Source organism: Pleurodeles waltl, chromosome 12, assembly GCF_031143425.1.
Source record: "Pleurodeles waltl isolate 20211129_DDA chromosome 12, aPleWal1.hap1.20221129, whole genome shotgun sequence".
NCBI classification, from domain to species: domain Eukaryota; kingdom Metazoa; phylum Chordata; class Amphibia; order Caudata; family Salamandridae; genus Pleurodeles; species Pleurodeles waltl.
In genome coordinates this window covers 149022445-149036833 of record NC_090451.1, presented here as the reverse complement: position 1 = coordinate 149036833, position 14389 = coordinate 149022445, and the positions used below count along the sequence as shown (strand labels likewise).

At 40.5% G+C, this 14389-nt stretch overlaps 1 protein-coding gene across 3 annotated transcripts in view; it reads left to right on the top strand.

Annotated features, from left to right (window-relative positions):
* The first annotated feature begins 757 nt into the window (after window positions 1-757).
* BACC1 (BPTF associated chromatin complex component 1) overlaps window positions 758-14389 on the top strand; it is a 93529-nt gene continuing 79897 nt past the window's right edge. For all 3 annotated transcript variants that reach the window (XM_069216833.1, XM_069216834.1, XM_069216832.1), the window contains exons 1-2: window positions 758-882; window positions 11887-11981. In XM_069216833.1, coding sequence (XP_069072934.1) covers window positions 862-882; window positions 11887-11981 — 116 coding nt within the window. In that variant the 5' untranslated portion in view covers window positions 758-861. The remainder of the gene's footprint in view (window positions 883-11886; window positions 11982-14389) is intronic.

Sequence of the window (14389 nt, the reverse complement as noted above, 5' to 3'; positions counted from 1 at the left end):
ATTTTAATGCATTTTAAATACTTATTTTTGAAAGTGTCGAGGACAGATTGAGGATAATGAGATTTACCGGTAGAAACCGGGCATTCGCAACTACTATAAAATAAATAATTTTGGTTCTTAATCACTGTAGCATTCCTGTAGTCAGAGTCACAATTGTCATCGTAGGAAAAACGCAAGCAACTCTCAATTTAGAAATAGCAATGGGGGGGGTGTTCATTATGTTGCGAACAAGAACGGCAACCACGCAAAAAGGCAGATTTACACAAAACAAACACGTGCACCCCATTAGAATACCGACCTCCAAAGAGGGTTTTGTGCGCCATCTTTAATCGCACAGTCTATATATTTTCCAAGGAGTGTAGATGTACGTCTTAAATTTTTAAAAACAGTTATAAAATCCATCACTGTACGAAAGGTGTTATTTGTATCTAAATTAATTTCGACAGCTGAACATAGATTGGGAAAGCATTAAGTGCATTATAAAATTAGATTTTAGAGGCTTCATAATCTGCTTATTTGGTGATTTTTTGGTGTGTATTTTATCAACTGGTTGAGTTTGAACTTGTTAATTTTGTGATATGGTCTTAGTTCGTTAGCTTGGTGTATTGATGACGCAAATTGCAGGCCGGTTTAGAGGTTTTGCGTTTTTCCGCTCGCTTGTCTCCTTTCTATCTCATTGTTCAGTGCTACGAGTCATGTGAAACGCGTTGCACCCAATTGGAGACGCCTTGTTCAGATTCGGACCAATCGCAGACATGTTGAGCGGGAGGGCTGTTAGAACGTTCGCACTAATCTTTCCCGGGAGTGTCGGCGAAGTGCAGAGGGGAGAGCGCCGGGGCAGAGTACCGTGGGAGAGGCGCCATGACCTCAGCATCCACCAAGGTAACCTAACCATGTACAGGAAGGTTCTGCAGAGCATGCTGGGTCACCAAATTTTAGGATTTCCTCCCAATGTGTGCTACTCGTACGTGTGACAATAGGAGGGGGACATAACATGGAGGGCAGTGGTCACTGACATAATGCATTAGGACAATCATAAGATGGGAATGAACTGTCAAAGCGGCTGTACTACTACATGGCATATATATATATATATATATATATATACACACACACACACACATATATTGCTCCGCGTTAAAATATAGAGCCAATGTGAAACTCATCTGCATAGTCTGCGGTGTACTTATTGCAGTGTAGCATAATGTCATATCTTTAACCAGGACTTCAAGTGGCAGACACTGTGCACCTGCACTTCCTTCATTTGAAAGGCAGGGTATCTGCACTTCTCCGCAGAGGTGCGTTACTTTTAGTGGAAAGACACCCACACCTCTCAGCAAACGTGTACTGTAAGCTAGGACCTGCTCTTCTTTGTTTTCATTTTATTCAGCGTCCCAAATTGTAAAGTTGAAGGATAAGGCGACCTGGGGAGACCCGGGCCGCCTTCTCCAGAGCATAACTAAGCATGGACAAAATGAACCATCCCCAATTACAGCCTTTTAGGCAGCAGCAGCGTGTATGTTTACCAGTTCTTTTTTACACACTGTGCTTAGATGTTTTACACTTTCTTTTAAATAAACATAAAACGGGCTTTTGGCTTGTTTTTCATCTGCAAATTACACTCCGTCATCACACTGTCACATGCAGTCCTTTGTCATCATGCGCCTTCTATAGAAAATGCAACCGTTTTTCAGTATTTTTTTTTTTCTCTCCAAGAAATGACCATACCAAAAGGGCAGACAGTATTTGCATATAGAAACAGCATTTATCAATGCCTGTGTTAACTTGCATTGACATGTTAAACTTAAACCTATTGACTTTAGTGGTGCTTGTTTTATTCGCTTTCTTTTATTTTATGGCCTGTATGGCCAATTACAAAATTAGGACTGCTAGCGCGCCTGGTCCTTAGTAAGTAAGCTTACAAGGGGACGCATATAGGTCGATTAACCTTTTGAATTGCATGGAGTATCCTAGTCACGCAGTGATGACTAATCCAATAATTAACATTAATAAGACAATGTCAACATTCAAGTAACCAAGAATGGAAACCCTAATAATCAAAATAACCATCACTCACTGGAAAAGGTTATCAGTTTTTATTCCCTATTGATTACAATTCTAGTCAAATCTTTATTTGCCTTTTATTAATCAAAGCTTTATTAATCATCACAAAACCATTATTCACCAAAAGAATCACAAGCAATCTAAGCAAATCATAAATCTGCAATTATCAACATTAATGGAGTAATTCAGCAATGCAAATTCACCAGTCAATTGTCACCATCAACGTCTCCCCTGTTAGCCTACCTAACCAAGATTTGCATCAGCATGTGGGTCTTCATGCAAAAACAATTTGGATAAAAAATTAATTTGGAAATTCTAAGAGAAAAAATCTTTTCACAAACAGCGCAGTTGGCACCTAGAAGAAAAGGCACAAAAATTTGTCAGTCACATTTTCATCGCTACCTATCCAGGATGGATTAGCAATGAGTCAGTCTTCGTCCCCAGGTCATCAATAGTCAGCAAAGCATCAAGCTCACAGAGTGCAAGCCCAATTATCAGCACTTCGGACAGCGTTTCATGACGTCATCGACTTTCTCCTCTCCACTCTGATTTCGCTCCCCTTGTCATGACTTTTTATTAGGTCTCTCAGTCCGTCCTACTAATTGCTAATTGGTCAAACTTATCAAAATTTATGACTCTAACCTATAGTTTTTGTTTACCAAATCTACATTTCTGCTTACGCTTCAAGTTCCATTAATTTGATTGGTCCTTCTGGTGATGAGAACATCATCCGGCTCTTCAGGTAACGGAATTGTTCCATACAAGTCTCTAGTCAGTGTCTCTATTGTTCAAGTCATGGGAAAGTACATTTAGCCTACACTACACATAATTTTATCAAATTGTCATCATCTCATGTCCGCTGGTATATTTGCAGAATGTTCTAGCAGAGTCATCTGAACTCTGCACAGTTCAAGGTCCTTTACTCCGGTTAGCAGTCCTCGCAAGCCTCGTTGAGTCTTCACGTTATAATCAGGCAAGGCCTAGTGAAACCAGGCCTTTGGTTTGGCTAAGTTAGGAATGCAAATTAACACAAAACATAGGTTTACATCCAGTTATGATGTATTAAAACATTTTACATGAATTTTTCTCATTATTTAGCATCTTGTTAATGCACATGGTGACCACTCCCTGTGGGCACATTTTGCTTGCACACGTTATTTACTAATATTAGTTTCGCTATGACATTTTCTCATTAATAACCACACATTAGTCATTAGAAATTTCTCAAATTAGCATATCTGCTCCATCAGGACTATATTTCTCAGAATACAAAGAATACACTTCAGCTAGATGAACTAAGCACATTTAGACCCTACATTTTTTAGAACGTTTTAGAAGGTTGTTGCCCTCCCACTCTCCCTTAGAGAAACAAGCAGTGGGACCCTAGCAACACAGGGAAGTGTGTTCAATTGTGGTATCTTAGACTCAGAGAAACGATCCTACTTGCAACTTTTCCCCAGAGAAAACGTAAGATAAAGATTACAAAAAACAAGGCAGAAAAAGCCCAAAATGATACAAGACTTCATCCTACACAAGAAAGACGAGATTAGGATGATTTAGTAGCAAGATTACAATTTAGGGGTGTGAGGTTGCTAGAGTCAATAGTTGGAGAGCTAGCCATAAGTACTCATGTTGTTTGTTTTGTAGTTCAATTCTGTGTTATATTTTTATTGCAAGTAGTCTAATGTTGAATCATGTTTGTTACCCAGTGCTGCAATAATATCTCACAGCTTGGGTGCACATTTACTGAATCATGATCTTGGAAGAGAGTATCCAACTGACTGAAGTTTGCCTCGGTTGATGGGTTAAGGGCATGTAAGGGTGAGAGAGTATGGGCATCTACCTTTTCCTCATTATTGTAGTTACTTTAATTCAGGACATCTAATGGCTTGCTTTCATTGTGAAAACTTAGATTTCTGTATTCAAAGTGTGGTTGAGACAGAATTTGTGTCTCTAGACGTAATATTAGTTCTACTTCAATATGTTTGTCAGTTTGAGAAGGATTGAAGGAGTGGATTTCAACAACAGAAAGCATGATGGAATGGGATTGAGTACTGAAATACTTGTTTCTGAGTTTGGAGTGTCAGGAGATGAAGAGCTAACTGGACTAAATATTGTAGTAATTGTGTGTTTTGTATTGAGATTTTAATTTGAGGGAGTCTTTTACAGCTGAGAAAACAGTGGAGAAAACATGTAGATTCTTGTCTGAGGATATAATTTTGCCATTATAAAAAAAAAAAAATGGATTTGTGGTCTTTCTTGATTTATTGTAACACCTTCTTTAGTAGGACTAAAGATCTCTACTATATGCCGATGACACTTTTGTTGTGTTTCGTACTCGGTTGAGGATACAGAACTTGCCTAACAACTCTCAGAATTATTGCAATAAGAGTAGGCTGTTAGATAGGCCAAAATGAAACTTATGGCATTTAACTTCCTCAAGTATTCCCGGTGTAAATTAACTTTTAACACCATTAAATTAGCAAATGTGATGAACTTTGATTTTTGGGTGTTAGATATTGCCATTATAAAGTAGGATAATCAGATTCGTAAGAGCAACGCTGTTCTTACACAAAGAGCAGGACGTGCGGTACTGTATGAAGGCAAATTGAATGAGAGGGTCATGTCAATAGCCAGCATCTTGTTACGATATTGCTATCAGGAAGTATACTTGGTGACTAGCTTATCACTGAACAAAGATTTTTGAAAAACTTAACTCAACTTTCTCAGAGTATGACAAATATCACCATCCATTTTGCGTTAGGATTAACATGATTGAGGTTTAAGGATCCTTTAAAATCATCCACTTTTGGAGAGTACCAGTCTACTTTATAGAGCTTCTCTCAAGGGTTTTATGTCATTGAATTGTATTACCTTAAAAATAGTTGCAATATGTATGTAATCAGTTGCAGCTCTATGGATTAGGAAACTGTTGGGGTAACCGAGAACAAATTAGAGTTGGTACAACCTAGATTGTGAAAACGTTGTCTGTTGCTGTATAAGAACAAACATTCATGAGGTGCTCCAGTGCAGGGTGCCTAACTGATCAATATAATAAATATAGACAACCTAGATATAGTAAAATGACGGATATTTACGTCTGACAGATATCCATACTTCATAGAATTATTCAGTAGCAGACTTATTCACGGAATAGCAAATGGAAGGATCAAGGTGTAGTTTAACTTGCCAGTTTGTGAACACCCACACAATTCTGAGTTTGTTGGCATTCACAGGGTCCTTTCCTACTCTTCCCCTTCTGGTCACGGTCAAATTTTTACCACAGAAAAGGGCTAGAGTAGCTCCCCCAACAGGACGTGCAGGTGAATTCTTGCCCCCAGACTCGGTAGGGCAAGAATGTTGTCCACAGGGATTTGTCTTTCCCTGTGAGGATAAAAAGGGAAAAAATGTGCATTGGAGCATCGGACTGCCTTTCACAAGTGCACAGTTATACACCATGTGTAATTGTGCATTGGGGAAATTGGTAGTTGTAAAAATGTCATACATTTCTAAGTAGTATTCCTGGGAGCTGCACCAGATGTGCTTTCCAAGAAAATGACTGGAACTGTTTGTGAATTAGAAAACAAAAAAACGTAAAAAAGTGTAAAACTGCAGTAAGGTGTCCACATGCACTTTTACACTCTGTGAGTGTGTAGCAGCCCCATTTAAATAATAGCGTTGCATTTGCTGTAAGATTTGTGATTAAGCTGATAATTTAAGTTGATGCTGTCATCTGAATAGCATGTTAACTTCACTCTGGTTATTTGGAAGTGCTGAGTTCAGCGGGGGAGATGGCTCACTTGGTCTGAAGGAGAGGCAAGAAGGAGACTACAAAGAAACAGAATGAGGCAGGTGCCTTTGGGAGGGAGTTGTCTTCCCAAACACACTTTTGTCTCAGTCTGTGGAGTGATAGTTTTCTCCAGGTAGCTGATCAAAGGTCTGTTCAGCGGGGAGAGGTGGGCTGTGGGGAGAAACTATTTTGAAAGTTGTATTTGTAGCCATTGTGTTTCTGTATGTGTAGGGCTGGAATAGTATGTTGTTATTTTAGTGCTGTAGAGGTGTGCTGTTCTGGTTTTGCTGTAGTGGTGCTGCATGGTGAAAGCAGGGGAAGGAGGACACAGACAAAACAAACGCCACAAGAAAATGGAGAGTTTTTCAAGCTAACAGCCTTCACCCTTACATAAAACATTACAATAGTTTGTCATGAATAGCACTAAAAGGCAATTAAAGTGAAACTTATAAAGCGGGTTACCTTTTATAATGCCTTCAGTTTGAAGGTTAGGTGGGCTATCATTTAAAGATAACATAGCTAAAATTTGTAGATCTGTTAAATACTGTAGCCGCCTGAATGAACAACATGGGTGTTAGTATTTGCTTCCATAACCAATCAGTCTCATGGAGCATATTACTTCTAGTCATCAGGCTCTGTAGAAACTATTAGGTATTCATGAAATTGTTCCCTTTTCCATGAACATAGATTTTGAATGTTCCTAAGTGCCTAACATTTGATTTCATTCACAGTATAACACACATCCGTCGGAAAGTGATGAATAACACCTGCCTCAGACTTTCTTATTACAGTCTATTGTAACAATACTAATCACCAACAAGAATGACATTTGTTCTTTACTGTAGTGTACGTTATTACAGTTGAGTTTTGATGTTATAATGTCGGCTGCCAAAGCCACCACATTGCGTAAAAGGCAGATTGGTGAACATATATACATCTATTGTCTAAACGATTAAACAAATTGCCGTCTTCTCAGCTTACTCTTCTAGCTATCTTTCCCTAAAAAGTCACATGTTACAAGACAAGGAGACATTAATGGCAATATCTTTGTTTAGTGTGCTGTTGCAATACGTTACAAGAAAGAGTGAATGTGTCTGCAAGTCATAACACTTTCAAAATTAAAGACGTACTTCTGTTACACTGATTCTAGTATATTTGGAGCTAATTATAAGCAGGAAATTGAGGTATTTTTGGACAGAACAGATTCCACTTTTATTGAAACCCAGAAAATATCTTTAATGAGCAGGAAAGTTGAAGAAAAGATAATAGTGTGACCATGTCGGTCACTGAAAAAAATGCCCCCTACCATTTGGTATTTGAGGATATTGCACGTTGCCTCAGAGTTCTGTGACTTTACAAATTAACTCCTTGTTTTTTAAAATTTTTATATAGCACAAACCGGGGTACTTAATCCCATATGCAAGTCTCATAAATAACTTCACTTTAAATGAGATGAACAGCATGAAAACAATAACCTTCCATACTATTTGTCTCCATCCGACACAGTTTGGAGAGAGCTATAAACCTGGCCGATTCTAGTGGGCCACAACACTGGAGGTTATTCGCCCCTGGGGTTTGTCCTGCTTTGACTCTGCAAACTGAGCCAAGTACAAATCTTTCCATTTTTGACTCTCATGGGAGCAAGGGCAAGCAGTTAGAGGCTTCTCTAGGACTTAGTGTTGGGGAAAACAAGAATTCAGAACTCAACAATCCGCCAACGGACACAATAATGTATGATCCAGTCCAGTTCGTATATTTCAGTTAGAAGAAGGGACGTTAATCTGAGAGTATAACAAAATAATACACAGCACAACTAGGGTCCTCAGTTACAGGGTAGTAATCTTCTTTATGATCTCCAGTGAGGCACTGCATCCCTTCAGTATCCACTCCCTGCTGTGTGAGCTCCCTAATGTCTACAACACCCAGTATATATTATGAATATATGCATAGACTAGGCACATTTGCAGGACACCCAGAAGTACCCCAATGTCTAGATGTGCAAATCAGTACAATTAGCTTTTTTCACTTAAGTTCACTTGGCAAAAGTCTTAGATTTGTACATACCTCTGTCCTCTCAGTCTTTTGTTTCACACACATTTATGCCCGTGGTTACCTATGTTGCAGTGGGTGCAGTTCATGCGGTGAGAGGGGGCAGACAGGTGCATTTAGCATTCCTGCAGCTTTTGTACTGTGGTGGCCATGATGGCGACCTCACTTGGAACATGACCACTGGGCAGAATCAGTAAGGAGGCTCACATGTTGGCACTTGTCCAAAAAGGGAGCACCCTGTCTTAAATTTCAGCTCGAATAGCCCCAAAGCATCATGATAAATGCAGTCATTAGAATGAATACGAATAATCTTTCAAAAAAGTCTTTCACCATAAATGGGTGCAGCAAGTGCTGTAACGTTGTAGAAAGTTTTTCACCATAAGTTGGTGCAGTGAAATGCCGTATCTCCGGACACGTGTTTCTGGCTTTCGGCCGTCATCAGCGGAGAGCAAAGTGTGGCAGACGGGGTTGCTTGAAATGCCGCCTAAACGTATTCTCAGGTGTTGGCACTTGTCTTCAGCAGTAGTGGCCTTCGAGGCCAGTGAAATATGAGCTCTTGTATGGGGCAGGTGCTTGCCTCTAGGCTGTTCAGGACTTCCACTTCAGCGATTTATGAAGAATTTTCAACTCCAATGTCAGCAATTCCAGTCCCTTGGGCACTCAGCAGGTGCCAAATGACACAGAAATTCTTGGTACTTCACAGTCTTGGCACTATTCACAGTAAGACCTTCTCAGGGAGACAGGGGGACTCCATCACTGCAAGTGTTACTTCTGGCTTCTATTCCTCGTAATCGTTGAATTCCTGGTCTCACGGTGCATGCCCAAAACTCCATGGGCTTCTCCTCATGGGCTTTCCATTTACAGGGCTAGGCATACTTCATGTCTCTTTCAAGCGGCTTCAACACAGGCATCAGGCCTGATTTTAGAGTTTGGCAGAAGGGGTTACTCCATCAGAGAAGTAACGGATATCCCGTCCGCCGTATTACTATTCCATTATGTCATGTGGAAATCCTAATACGGTGGACAGAATATCCATCTTGTTGTGACGGAGCAACCCATCCACCTAACGCTAAATCAGTCCCTTAGTGGGCTCTATAGAGACCTCCAGCTCCTCCAGCATAAACAGTCAGGTGGTGGCCCCTCACCTCTGGGTGGAAAACTGTCATACAGGTATTAGCTCTGGTAGCATAGCAGACCTTCAGGTACTCTGTAGAACCCTCCCTTCCATGGTCGTTGAAGATCTTGGTAATGGGACAAAATTGGATCCCAATTTCTAGACAGGGGATGTGGATCACTGACTAAAATGTTAGAAATTTTTTGGGTTGGTGCTCTTTCAAATGTCTTTTTCTGTCTGCTTCTCAGACACCACCTTTGTGCAAAGTGAGGGCTCACATAGCAGGTAGCAGTGAGGCTTACTTCAAGCAGCAAAATGCAAAACAGGGGCGCAATGAAGTGTGAGATGTTTGCACATACTGTAGCTGTCACAAGCTTTCTTGAAGCAGTAATCGATGGGAAGCCAAAAAGGGCAGGCTCTCAAAAAGTACTAATCTGCAACTCTCGGGTAACAAGAAGAATGTTGAATATCTAATGGTAGCCTATTTCCCCTCACTTCAGTGCCTGGTTGTCAACCTTACAGGGATGTCGTTTCTACAATTCCACTGCTTTGGGAAGCTGTATTCACCCTCCATCTTTTGCTGTGCTAATGCAGGGACCATCAAAATGGACCCCACTTGTCCCAGGACTCAACCTCTCACTACATACAGTCCTACATACTCAGTGTGCATACAAACACTGTCAGTGCAAAGACCATTTGTTTACTTAAACGGTGAGCTTTACATGAAAGGGGTCAGTAGACCGCACTTTCCTTGACACTAGGAAAAAGGTCGAGTCACACTAGTAATTCACAAAAACTCTGTACACTGGGCTGGACAGACTTTTGTCAGCTATGAGAGCATTATTTGTTTGCCCCTTTGTGTCTCAAATCAGGGTCTGAACCTTGTACCACAGTAACAGGTCTAGGCCTCTCGCGTGATGCCAGGGCCAAATAAAAAGCCAGGATACCAGTTGCACATGCGCCTGGGAACATGGGGCAGAGATACACGCCTGTTCATCAAGCATAGGATATTTTTTGACTACGTATCCAGTACAACTTTAGTGTATATGCATTTAATATATATGCAGATGCATATAGTGTAATATGCTATTTATTACCACTGAGTGTGAGGTGGGGCTATGACTCATGAGAGGCAAAGACTTTCAGATACCCCTCCCCTCCATTAACAGTTGTGCTAGTGTATTATACTCTGTGCATCTGCATCTATGGTTAATATCCTGGCATTTTCTGTGTTTTTGTTTTAGCAAATGAATTTAACCAAAACCCAGGATGAAAGGGTTTTAAATTGTGCAGCAAGGTAAATTACACTCGAGAGATTGTGACTGTTAGGATATATGTTTCCCTTTGTAAATTAATTGTTGTAGGACATCTGTGAGGCAGCGAAAAATGTTTTTCTCAAGTCACTTTTTATGTACTATGATAAACTCGAACTTACTTGACCTTTTGCAATATAGCAATAAAAGTGAAAGCATGTGTTTTAGTGCAGTAGCCCTAAATGACGCCATTTGACCATATTCACTTTCACTGTCCTGATATAAAATGCATATCACTTCTTCCAAAACTCACCTTTTTGAGCTGCTGTCTATACAGACAGCAGGACATGTTCTCTCTGTTTTAATATCCTTTTTATTGGTTTTGTATAGGCGCTAGTGGCAATCAATGGTGTTGGGATGTGCAGCATGGAAAAGAGTGTATACAGCAAACAAGTATATTTATTGTCTTGTTCACACAGTTAGCAAACCGATATGTATGTGCTTGATCCTTAGTGACCACAACTGTAGGATGTTAGAGCAGGGAAGGGCGCCGTACAAAACATTTCACAAGAAAACAATAAAATTGTAACTGGGGAAGAAAATAGACTTGTGACATGGAGGCTATAAGCGACTGAGAAAGAAGCATTTGTTGGTTCCCTTCATTCTTAGCCTGGTCCAGTGTCTGAAGTGTTCTTAAGGCTACAGAGAGTACTACCTGTACACTCATTGGTTGCATGAATGGTTTCATGGATGGTGAGACATTAGTATTGTTTACTTTGGTTGTTCTATTGCCGTTTGTATAGCACGTTCTTACTTTTAACGAAGCCTGCAACACTTTTGACTGGTCAAGAAGAGGCTACACAATTTGTATGGTTGGTGCCATGTGTATTTTGTTTAATATATCTGTGTAGTGTTTTGGTGTTGATAAGGTTCAGATGTGTGTTTTGACCATATTACAGTGAATTTGTAGTTGTGCTTTAAGCATGTGGTGTAGTGAAAGTATGTACCTATTGTCTCTTAGTTTGATATTTGTCATTTGGTTTATCACTTCTAACCGACAAAGCGTGATGTACGTCTTGGGCAGCGTATGCTTTAGATTTATGTGCAATGCCTAGCACCCAGACTCTAAATATCACCAGCAGTGATTCATGCCAGAAGGCGGGGCATTCCTCTGCTTAGCTTAACTCTTCTTGCTTGGGATGTTAGTAGAGACTGCAGTCCACACGCAATACCAGCTGGAAAGTCCCTAGAAAGATGAAAGTGCGGCAAAGGCTGTACGAAAAAAAAAATCTAGGCAAATACTAAAACGTTTCATATTACATCTGCTTGAAGGTGCCTTAGGGACTCCAGCTAAGAGATGCCAGCACCTGGATTCTCCAAGGGGTGACACTCACGATCTACAAGTCGACTAATTGATTGATGCAGAACATGCAGTTCCCTAGGAAATGATTCAGACAGAATGGGTAGCTTTGAGGACATAGGCGTGCTTATTGGGTAATGGGGGAAGATGATGGTGTTGTATGTGTGGGGCTGCCAAGTACTGCTGACATTAGTGACCTCCCAGGGCATCCCTTTTACCAGTAACCTGTTGACAGTTCCTCTCTATTTTTTTGAAGGTGGGTGAGATTTTCTCAGCAGCTGGTGCTGCCTTCACTAAACTTGGAGAGTTAACGATGCAACTGCACCCTGTAGCAGATACTTCTCCAGCAGGGTAAGTACTTATTGTCACAGCTTCTTTTCAATAGCACCCAGGTAGTCTATGCATATCGGTGCCTCTCTGAGTGTCATATCCATTTATGCTCATGCTGTATGTAGAAAAATAGGGATGTGCTATCTTACCCTCGTCCGTGGAGCACACTCAAGTCTGACTTTAGGCTCCAAGCAGACCTGCATTAACGAAGACTAAATCATTTCCAGTGTTAATTCAGTTTCCATGGGCCCGAAGTTCGATCTAAACTTTTATGTATACTGTATTTTCCGGATACACATCATATTGATTGGTGGTTACTGTTTTGCACTTTCAGCATATTTAATTGCTATTAGGTGAGGGTCAGCTGGTAAAGAGTAAGAGGACCTCATTAAGTGGTGGAAGAAGCGGGTATTTCACCAGAAATCTGTGGATGAAACATCCTCCCACCTCTCATTTACCCTGCCTCATCTTTTAGTGGGGGGATTTGTCTCCTTATAAATCTTTGCAGTATCTTGCAGTGGTTCAGTCTTAATCCACTTCTCCATGTCTGAGAAACATGCACAGGCTTCACAGGAAAAGTGCTAAATAGGTTCACCTCCCCCCTAGCTCACTGTAAACAGCTGTCAAGAAAGGGGAACTCATCCTAAGGCTCATGTAGGATAATTTGTGGCATACTAGAGATTTCCATCTGAGCCACTTCATTGTTCATTTTGAATATGGAGCTCATGACATTCATGAAGGAGGAATCAAATGCTAACAACTTTCAAATGTATTAGTCCTGCCTATTAATTATGAACCTGCTTTCAAACCTTTCAGAACTGGATGTTGTTGAACTTCCATAGTCCCAATCTAGGAAAAAATATACAAATTAATTCTACCGTACAGGGAATCCAACTTAAGTAAAGAATGGGTCACCTTACTCTACATCAATTGCTGTACACCAAATCTCTCCCCTGGTGTATTACCACTGGACTTTTGGATTGATTAACACCTCTCTATGAGAACACATTTCGATCATTCCCGAAAAAGTGATAGAGACGCTCTCCAAACCATTGAAAAATATAAATCCTAAAGGCTTCACTCAGTGGTACAATGGTACGTGATCTCCCAAATGTATCTGGAAATGCTGCACTTATTGAAGTTTCTGAAACCTCCGTAGGCAGAGAACACATTTCGATCATTCCCGAAAAAGTGATAGAGACGCTCTCCAAACCATTGAAAAATATAAATCCTAAAGGCTTCACTCAGTGGTACAATGGTACGTGATCTCCCAAATGTATCTGGAAATGCTGCACTTATTGAAGTTTCTGAAACCTCCGTAGGCACCCTGTAAAGTTGTTACATTTAGCAGCAAGACTACTGTCTGCAAAATATGTCTAAATACATCACCCAGGTGTTACACGATATCGACTGTCTTCTGATGGAAACCAGAAATGTGATTTTAATTGCCTTCATTTTTTTCATGGTGCTGCAATGTCAACACTCATTATACCTCGCCACTTAACTGAAATATTTAGTAGGGAAGGAAATCCTTAGAAGCTGAGATAATTTCAAGCTGGAATCCAAGAAATAAACTTTTACTGGTCTGCTCCAAAAGTGATTCCAGAATAACTTCTGAAGCTGTGAAATTCTCTCCCTAAAGACTTTGGGAGTCTAAATGAAAGTTCATCAGTTACAAAAATTGTTAGTTATCTTCTTAAATGACTTTTTAATGATACATAGAACCCCTAACACACCCACCCTACCCCTGGCCACCACCACCATAATGTGTGAATTCTTCTAAGTCACTGCTACAAACTTTTAAACTTTCTTCCCATGTTCCCTCTTCTTAACTTCTTTCCGTCTCCCTGGATTCTTAGTACTTCTTTTTCTTTGCTGTTCCATGCTTTATTTGTAAAGAGGAATAGGTTCTCCGTGGTTGTTACTATGTAAAGTGCAGTAGCACCCATCATGAGAAGAGCAGTGCTATATGAAAATGTTGAATACATTTAGAGGTGGGAGGGCGGCCCTTCTGAGGGCAGTCACACATGGTGCAGCCATCTAGAAGCCCTTGCTAGTTGGCCAGCTGTCACCTGTCCGTGTTTCTTTTTAGAGCACTTTTAGGTCGCGCGTAAGCAGGTTGTATACTTTGTCTGTGGGTTTCTAGCTATTTTATTTGTTAGTTTCAGTGTCATTTGAAAATCCTTGCCTACTAGTGGTCAGTCATGCTTCTTTGTCCCTCCTTCTGATGTGTGGGAGCAGGGACCAACTACTGTATAATTATGCTTTATCCTATTAATATGGTCTGTAGGGGACTTTTTTTTAACTTTGTTTCCTGCTCCTGTCCAGGGAAGCCTTCCTTTTTGTTTGCAGGGCATTCCTGCTCTGAGCTTAGCTGTAAACAAGGCTATAAATCAGGATGTTATATTGGTCTTTGTGGGCTCTCTGCA